This window comes from Aphis gossypii, chromosome 1 (genome assembly GCF_020184175.1).
Source record: "Aphis gossypii isolate Hap1 chromosome 1, ASM2018417v2, whole genome shotgun sequence".
Lineage (NCBI taxonomy): Eukaryota > Metazoa > Arthropoda > Insecta > Hemiptera > Aphididae > Aphis > Aphis gossypii.
In genome coordinates this window covers 12,752,769-12,763,229 of record NC_065530.1, presented here as the reverse complement: position 1 = coordinate 12,763,229, position 10,461 = coordinate 12,752,769, and the positions used below count along the sequence as shown (strand labels likewise).

The window sequence follows — 10,461 nt, the reverse complement described above, 5'->3', positions numbered from 1 at the left end:
AGTATTATAATATAATATAGTATAATAATACTTCCCACGCAAGCCACACTCTGAAACAAATATTATATAATGAACTGTATGGAAATATAATATTTAGTTTAATTTTGTGTTCTTGTTCTGACGTAATAAATTTTCAGTAAACAAAACTTGTGAAACATATACACACCCACACACCCACAATATAAATTTTGATATTGTGTAAACAAAAATAGTAGGTATATGGAATTTATACGTTTTCAGATTTTTCACCCACGTGCAAGTTGCAATCAAATTATAAATAACAAGGAGAATTTTGGTCATTTTCCATTATAAACAAAACCTATTATCAGTACCAGATCAAATTGCCAATCAAATAATAGTTGCGTTTATTTACTATAATATTTATGACATCACATAATTATAATTATATTATAATAATATAAACGAATAAAACTATACAACATGATCTGAATAAAGTACAAAAGTAATACCTATAAACGTATAAAAATTTATCACAATTATCTAATAAGTATATAGGTGATCGTCATAGATTTATTAATAAAAAATTTAAATGATCAAAATAGGTTGATCAAAAGGTTACGCATTTTGTGTGAATACCTTACGGAGTACGGACCCATTACTTAGGTACCTACAAATTACAGCAACTAACATATTATTATAATATTATATAATGCCTACTTTACATTCATATACCATTATACTGATTACATTTGTTTCTTATAGCCTAAGTACCCGTATATTTTTTAAATATATTCATTTAGTGCAAGAAAGATTTAATTTTCATTCTGGTGAAATGTATGTTAATTATGATTTCGTGATAATTCTTATACATTTCATAACTAATATGTTTTATTCGTCTCTAAACTTAAAATGTAGATAGGAACCTACAAAAGAAATTACTACATAGAACTTGCACTATATAGTAGTAGATTATAATTTATACGTAATAATGTATTATTAATCAAAAAATATAAATTAATAAATCATGATTGTACAGTGCAAATTCGCAATGTTAAAACGCTTTCGTAATTCGTAATCCATATGAATATAATATGATCATATACTATACAACAATATAAATTATAATACCTATGTCCTATATATTATAGATCAATGGATTACGACGATAGCCGCGACTTACAAAATTTATAAATCTATTTTACAATTCTATATTGGTTATTTGGTTTTATAATGTCTGTTTAAAACAAATACTTTTATCAAAGATTATCGTACAATACAACTACTTAGAATTGCGAAAACTGATTTCAAAACATTTATGTCATTTAGAAGTTAGAACTGTAAAAGGTTTCAACACAATAAATGTTTCATTTATTCATAAAACATATAATAATAATATGTAATAATATAAAATATAATTTGAACTAAAACTATTATGATACCATCTTTAAATTTAAACTTTTTACAAAACAAAAATAAAACATATATTATTTAACCTATAGCTATATATATTCGTATACCACATTACCATACATTTGGGATGTACCATTAATCAATATAGACAATAATATAATAATGTATAAGTTATATAATTTGAAATCCTATAAAATCACCACTGCAGCAGTTGTTCCAAAAATTTTATAAAATGGCTACAATATTCGAAATTATGCGTTTGGACCGTACCTAATTAACGAGTCTATAATTATTCTCTATTTGTATGTCGTGTGCGTGCAGTATTGTAATCGATTTAAATTTTGGTTAGGAGTGACTATATGACTATTTGGTGAAAAAGCACCCTTCGTGTGCGTATTGATCTATTTAATTTATAATTTCACTATTTCAGTACCCGCTGACTGATGCGATACAGCTATATAATATATATAGCTAATATTGTTATAAGTAATGTACATTGTCACATTAGTTATAGTAATCATGCACACAATAAACGTCGTGTTAATAATGTCATTAATTTATATTAACGCTTTGTGTTAGGTGGGTGTTTATTAAACACTACGTATATAATATTTATAGTGTACAATGTTCAGCAATTTGGAACTTAAGACTTGTATCAATAATATTAGTTTATTATAAACGTACCTATGTATAATAATTCAAAAAAATAATTATCATATGCATTATTTTATATGTGTTAATCATGATATAAATATAATAATATGTTACAATTATGCAAAATATATGATATATATTATATACTATATAGCTAATAGTCAGACTGTGTGTAGAGATGACAGGCTAGATTAGATTCAGTTGACAGTTGGTTGATTCATCTAACCTAATCCTAGATTGAAGGAAATACTACATCATATTATTTTTATTTATAATTTTGTACATTTTCCCAAACCCTTAGAAAATTATTTTTTAAATAGGAATAGCGATAACGTTACTCAAGAAGTTATGACCTAACCTGATCGTATAGGAATTAATCTCGCATCACTCAACTGGGAGAAAACCGACAACAGATAGATACTATGGTACCTACTTAAATACTTATTAATATTTATAATGTATTAAAAATATTAACAAAATGAAGAGTTGTTAACTCATTGCATTCCAAGAAATTTTAATCATCGGAACACGTTTTACTATATTATAGTATACTGCATACTATATACCTACTATATAAAATATAATATAATATATAATATAATTTATATTAGATTTGGTTAGAATTTTTGACAGTTACAAAGGATACTGCTTTCAAAGGCAATGTCACACAAATAATAAAAAAACACATCATTGTAAAATCAATCTATTCGTGGCTCCGCTCAGAATCTAAACTTGATAACAATTTAATTTCATCACTAAAAACCTAATTACAAGCCTACAACCATATTATAGCTACTGCATAGTGTAATATGACTCTATTACTCTATATGAGTCCCTGTAAACTAAACATATGGTTATTTGTATATTTGTCATTAAAAATAAAATAAAAATATACCTATGAATAATATTGATTAATTATCATGAGTATACGTTAGTGTAATAATACATTCTCTTTTCACACCACACTTATAACATTTGAGTACCAATCTTGTATATATCGAAATTAATTTTATGAATTGAACGAATTGACCAAATGTATTACATTTAAGTTAAGAACATTATCTATACTTACACGTCAGCTATTTTAAGGTATTTAAATTTCTATTTAAGTTTTGAGTAGATAGGTACTTACCTATATGTAAAACATTCAATAATGCTCATTATTACAGCAGCACTACACTACTATACAGACAATAAATTACAGATAATATTATACTTAGGTTTAAATTTGATAATAGATCTATTCACATAATCACATTCATATTAAAGCTAACTACATAAGATTGGTATTTGGTTCACTGAAATACATACATGTACATTTGGTATATACTATGGGAGCGCATGAGTCAGAGGAAGAAAAAAAATATAGTGAGCTGCTCTTAATATAATATCGAGTTTTAATTCGGAGTTTCGTCCATTAGTGGTTATTTTCTTTTCATTTCTTATTTGGTATTGTAATTTTTTGTTGTTGTAGATGTTTGTCTTTGAAAGGGGGGTTGAAAACCACCCTGACATCCACCCTCGGGACAGGCCTGAATATAATAACGACAACGTATCAATAAAATGCGTCGTAAAAATCTTGTAAGATGTAAAAAAAATGTGTTAAAGCCGTTAATGGTAAGATAACGGGGTGAGTCGGTTTGACCGTTAGTCATAAATTTGTTTAGCCCCCCAAGAAAAAATTTAAATTGCTCCATTTGCTCTTATGCTACTTTACATGTATATATAGATAGGTATATAATCAACCTTTTTATTATGCCGGTTTATAGGTTTACGTATATATATATATATATGTATATGTCGCATCCACATAGTGAAACCACTCATTTTATGAACTGGATGGTGAAATTTGTCCAGTTTGTGAATTTTGACAAAAATACATTATTTGGACATTCATTTCAAAGCAAAAAATCCTTGCCAATCAAGTAGGTGTGCTTGTTTTAAAAACAATATGCAATGTAACAGTCGATGTCATAATCAATCTTCATGTAAAAATAAATAATAAGGACAAAAATGTACCTATAGGTATAGTTTAAGCCGTTTAAGGTATGTTTAAGTGTTCATCAATTAATTATTTTGTTAATAAAACAATAGAGAAATATAAGTAGCTAAATATTATAATTAAAGTTAATTTCATGAATATTTTATAACACTTAAAATAGGACATAGATAACACTGTTGTTTATAAAATATAATAGGTATACGTATGGTTTTTGAAAAATAAAATAAAAATATAATGTAATATGATATAATTTATTGACTATAAATGCTATATTTTTATTTATAGAACGATATAGAAAATTACCTATATAGTTATAATAAAATAATAATCTAGTTTTATAATAATTAAACAAAGTACTTACACGATATAGGTATTGTCCTGATTTCATGAAATGGATGTTCAAAATTTCAAATAATATATTTTCGTCAAAATTTACAAACTGGACAAATTTCACCATTTGGATATCCAGTTCATGAAATAAGTGGTTTCACTATGTGAATCTGACATATTATAAAATATATCGCTTATCCGTCATCCGAATTAACAACAATTAAAGTAAATAATATAAGCTTATATTTTTCCATTTCAACATTACCTAAATTCATACAAAACATCTTACTATGTGGCTAACAATATGTTTAAAATTATAACATTTTAAAAATATTTTAAATTATTGGCACGTGTACAACACTGTATATTGACCATTATCAATATTTTATCAATATTTAGAATTTCGCGCCATTTCTTTAGTTTAGGCTTTCTTATCATTGAATACAATTTAATATTGATTATACAAATTTCGCATGTTTATTATTTATGTTGAAATTTTTTCGTTATTCAATTGTTGTTTAAATAAATAATACTTTTTTTTTTGTTTTTGTTTGAACGGTTACGTTTATTGTTGAATTTGATGCATGTAAATAAAAAATAATCTTTGTTTTAAAATGCCGTGTGAAATGATAACGGTCCAATTGGGCCAATGTGGAAATCAAAGTAAGTAATTTTTAGATTCAGTTAATCGACAAATGCAATTTACCTTTGTTTGGACATACTAACGTTTAATATTACTTTGTGTTAAGTTGGATTTGAATTTTGGAAAAAACTATGCGCCGAACATGGTATCAATCCAGAAGGAGTTCTGGAACCATTCGCTACAGAAGGTGTTGGCGATCGAAAAGATGTATTTTTTTATCAGGCTGACGATAACCATTATGTGCCAAGAGCTGTTTTATTGGATTTAGAACCTCGTGTCATTCATTCAATCATGTCATCCAATTACTCAAAAGTAATCTTGAAGAAGTTTTTCGAATATGGTTTACATCGCTATAATAATTATTAATTACATTTTAGTTATACAACCCTGAAAATGTATATTTATCCAAACACGGTGGTGGTGCTGGAAACAATTGGGCATCAGGTTTTAGTCAAGGTGAAAGACTACAGGAAGAAGTATTTGACATATTAGATCGTGAAGCAGAAGGGGGTGATAGTCTTCAAGGATTTGTTTTGTGCCATTCAATTGCTGGGGGTACAGGTTCAGGAATGGGTTCATTTATACTTGAACATTTAACTGATCGATATCCAAAAAAAATAATCGAAACATATAGTGTATTTCCTAATCAAGATGAAATTAGGTAAGGTTTTAACTGTTTCATACATATGTTCAAATTAAAATAATGAAATTGTTTTTTCTATCAAATTATATTCACAGTGATGTAGTTGTACAACCTTATAATTCGTTATTGACTTTGAAACGACTTGCTCAGAGTGCAGATTGCGTTGTAGTCTTAGATAATACGGCATTAAATCGAATCGCTACTGATCGATTACACATAGAAAATCCGTCATTTGCTCAAATAAATTCTTTAGTTTCTACAATTATGTCTGTTTCAACTGCTACTCTAAGGTAATATTTTAAGTTTTATTTATTTTTATTACTTGTATATAGTTTTAATCTTATTTAGATATCCATCATACATGAACAATGATTTAGTTGGTCTCATCGGACCTTTGATACCGTCACCACGTTTACACTTTCTTATGACAGGTTATACTCCATTAACTACTGATCATGAGGTACTAATTTTTATAAATATATTTTTTTTTTCAATTTTGCTACATTTATACACATATAATATATGTATAATAACATTTAATTTATATTAACATAGTTATTTTGTAAATAGGATGCTAATATTCGTAAAACAACAGTCTTTGATGTAATGAGACGATTATTGCAGCCAAAAAATATGATGGTGTCTACAGCACAAGAAAGATCTACCATACCACATTGCTACTTATCTATATTAAATATAATCCAAGTATTTGTTTTATATATTTAGTTAATAAATTTACATAAATGAAAATAATCAATGATAATAATATAATTAAAGGGTGATGTTGATCCTACACAAGTATACAAATCACTTCAGAGAATTAGAGAAAGAAAAACTGTAAATTTCATTAATTGGGGTCCATCAAGTATTCAAGTTGCTCTCTCAAAAAAGTCACCCTATGTCCCCACTGCCCATCGTGTTTCTGGTCTTATGTTAGCCAATCATACAAGCATATCTCAAGTATATAATATATTATTGTATTTTAACAATTAAACTAGTTTAATTCAAGAAGGAATAATTACTAAAACAATTTTTTCAGCTTTTCCAAAGAGTCCTAGATCAGTACGATAAACTGCGGCACCGAGAAGCGTTTTTAGATCAATTTCGTAAACAAAACATGTTCAAAGATGATCTATGTGAAATGGATGATTCTAGAGCTGTAGTTCAAAATCTTGTGGATGAGTATTTAGAAGCTACTAAGGACACTTATCTTCAATGGCAACCTGTATGTACATAATACATAAAGTAAAAGTGTTTTAACTGTGATGTTGTGTATAATTTATAGCAATAAGAGTATTGGTACTGTTTCTTTAATAAAATCATTGTTAACAATAATTGTACTAATTATTATAGTTCAATTAAGATAAAAAAATCTGAAAAAAATTAAATAAAAATTTTTGGATCTTAATTTAGTTAGCATTTTACTGTGTATAAATCTAAACTTTACTAGATCTATTTTGTTTAATGAACTAGACTATAATATTTTACATGTTAACTTAAAGTAAAGGTTTAAGTAAACTATATCTTGTTTTTAAATTAGTTTTAACCTTCAACATTTCTACTTTGATTAAATAATGATATTATAAATATCAAAAACTAAATTTGGTTAAAAACTAGTTTATTCAATTTATATTTACGTAATACCTCACTGAAAATTTGCTAATTAATAACTAGATATTATGTTAATCACATTAAACTGAATAACTATTTTTGAAAATGTTGTCAAGTTTTTTGATACTTTTCAATTAAATTTACAAATTCCTTAGATGCATGAATTTCATTATTAATTGCTATTTACATATTATTTACTATGCCACAGTTTATAAGATTATATTTTTATTTTCAGAAAAATGCTGTCAATAATTAAAGAAGTTGGAAAGTTCATTTATTCACCTACTAACATTCATCACAATTTTGTTAAATTATATAACAATTTACTATAATTTTCTCTATTTAACTTTTATTTACATTTTGTTATTTATATTTACTAACATTTAACATACTGATCTGAATACTCTGTTTATTGTCTTTTTTTTTCTTTTTTTTCATAAGTGTTACTAAATAATTGTAGATTCAGTAAATATTGCATTATTATAGGAAAAATTGTATTTCATGTAACGTTTTAAAATTTTTTCCAGTACTTTTTCATTGAAATAAATTAAAATACAATTGAATTTAATGATATGCATTTTTAAAATGCATGTAGGGTAACTAGGATACAGGAAAATTAGAGTTAAAAATAAAAATTCTTTTATAGTGTCATTGTATGTAAAATATTGACTGATTGTTTTTTTTATTTATTTTTTTTTTTTTACTTTTGTCTTGTGAACAAATTATTTAATAAAGACATTCTAAAGTTTGATTTATAATAAATAATATATATTTGTAATAAAAAACATAGTTAAATATTTTATTTTATTTTTTAGACTTAATTAATTAACAATATTTTATTATGTTTGTAATATTGTTAGAAGTTATTTAAATTTCATACTATAAGTTCAAAATTTCAACCATATATAATATATTTAAATTGTTAATAATGAGGTTTTAAAAAATAGAATTCAATGTTGTTTTTACCAGATTCTCCAATTATTGTTTATAAATAACAATATAATTTTAAAGTTACAGTAGTTAGAGACTATTCCTAAATAAATAAAAACATTATCTTTGCCCTATAGTGAAAACATTAAGAATTTTTATTATGTGTAATAATTGTTTGTTTAAATTTAAATAACAAAAATATACGTTTAAAATCACCATGAAAATTCTTAACATTTAAAGAATATTTTTTTCTTTTTTTCTTTTGGAAATTATAATTCATCAATTTTGGAATTATGCATGGTAGATAGTAATTTTAACTGTATAATATTTGATAGATTATCTTTTTCTCATATTTTTATACATGTTATTGTTATTTTATTAAGAGGATATTATACCTCACATTTTTAAGATTTTTAAAACAATCATAGAAAATGCTGTTATAAATATTATATTTTCTGAATTTTTTTAATTATCTATGATTAATCGTTTTTAAATTACAATAATGAGAAACTAGTTTTACATATTAATTTTTTTATTTTGATTTCTCCATTATTAAAAAAAAGTACCTACCGGAAATTTTTGGTTTTGACTTCTCTCTTCACAATGACATTTAGATTTATCTCCTATGAGAAAATATATTGAAGTTGAATATCTTAGCATTTTTTCTGCTTTGAGAAGTAATGTAACAGAAATCCATTCAAAAACATACCTATCTTGTAAAAACAAAACTCATAACTCCTTCTATTATATAACTATCTAAAATTACTTTTAAAAAATAAATTACAAAGTCCTTACTAATAGAATTGGTAAAACTTAAAATAAAATTAAGGAAAATAGGAATTTTATGCAGATAGAAGATACTGCAATTTTTCGAAATTGATTTTGTTTTCATGTTGTAATTCAAAAATGAATAACTAACTGCAGTTTGAAAATACATTTTTACTAAATATTGATGTTAGTATAGACACCATAATTTTTAAAATATTTTGGCTATTTATATATTATGTGTATTATAAATTTGGTATTTGTATTTTTTCGGTTTATGTATTTTTGCGTCTGTAGTCTTAGGTAATCAGAAAGCTTAAAATTTAACTCAAATTTTCTAATACGTTTTGTTCTACTGTGTAACCAAAAGTTATCAAAAATACATTTAAATAATTATTTTGTATACATTTCCAGTTTATATTGTTATGAAATATAGGTAAAGGCTATCTTACTGTCTCCTCTCATCGCGTACAATGATTTGTCATAGAATACAAATTCAATAGGTGTACCTACCTTTACGGTTTTACACATTTATAATTGTTACATCCTAAACGATGAAGTAGGTACACCAATACACTATTCAGTATTTCAGTATATTAAACTCCATAATCCGATAGCTAATATTCTATACTTCTATAGTATACAACAAAAAGATTTTCCCGTTTTTAGATTATGAGTGTATTTTTCTATTTCTTTTCACCTTTTGGAACAGTAAAACTTTCATAATGTTGTTAAAGGTTTCCGGTAACAATTTGGATCTAATTGGTACTTTGAAGGTCAACATAAAAAAATCTTAGAACTTACTTAAAAAAAAGAAACGAGAATTTTTATGCCAAACTATTATTACAATTAAAATTTGACAATATCTATTATTGTGGACTATGGTTTTTGAGTTACTACTATTCTTACTGTAACTAAAATATGAATAATATTAGATAGGTAGGTAGGTATTTTAAAAGTTGACAAAATGTTCATGTTATTATTTACTAATGATATATATATTTTTAAATATTTTCACATTGTAATAATTAATAATAAGTAGTAAGTAATTCATATTGTAACTAAATAAATATAAAAAAATATGTTAACATTTTGTACAAAATTAGATATAGGTAACTAACGATTTTAGTCATTTTGTTGTTAATTAAAATTTATTACTGTTTACGATTAATCGAAACTTTTATAGTTATTTTATCGTTAAAATTATGTGAAAAAATAAGAAATTAAAAAATAATCATATGGTTTTGTTTTATTTTTAGACCGAATTCGTAACTGTTATGTAACATTTGTGACAAAGTAAAGTTCTTTGTAAACATTATGGGTTATTTGTTATAAATATTTATTCTGTTCGTGAATTTTGTAGTGAAGACACCTGTTTTTCTTCTTCGCTGTTTATATTTTACGTTCTTATAGTCTACAAAGAGTATTATGTCACATTATGTTGAGCATTTGAAATAATTTCTATTCGTCCTGCCTCGCTGTCGCTAGGAAGCCGGAAACGTTATACTAGTG

The 10,461-nt window shown here is 25.1% G+C and overlaps 1 protein-coding gene across 1 annotated transcript; it reads left to right on the top strand.

The window, feature by feature from the left end:
- The first annotated feature begins 4,811 nt into the window (after positions 1-4,811).
- Positions 4,812-7,832, top strand: LOC114132849 (tubulin gamma-1 chain-like). The gene is made up of 9 exons (XM_027998436.2): positions 4,812-5,020; positions 5,107-5,312; positions 5,378-5,661; positions 5,739-5,933; positions 5,992-6,103; positions 6,214-6,348; positions 6,421-6,603; positions 6,683-6,868; positions 7,490-7,832. The coding sequence occupies exons 1-9, from the start codon at positions 4,972-4,974 to the stop codon at positions 7,508-7,510; spliced, it is 1,371 nt and encodes a 456-aa protein (XP_027854237.1). The 5' UTR covers positions 4,812-4,971; the 3' UTR covers positions 7,511-7,832.
- Positions 7,833-10,461: the final 2,629 nt, after the last annotated feature.

What these genes read in the sequence shown, in the direction of transcription:
- LOC114132849 (XM_027998436.2), top strand. Translation starts at nt 4,972, where the DNA reads ATGCCGTGTGAAATGATAACGGTCCAATTGGGCCAATGTGGAAATCAA. An exon ending in CCTAATCAAGATGAAATTAG is followed by an intron (nt 5,662 to 5,738) that starts GTAAGGTTTTAA and finishes TTATATTCACAG; the next exon opens with TGATGTAGTTGTACAACCTT. An exon ending in CTATATTAAATATAATCCAA is followed by an intron (nt 6,349 to 6,420) that starts GTATTTGTTTTA and finishes ATATAATTAAAG; the next exon opens with GGTGATGTTGATCCTACACA.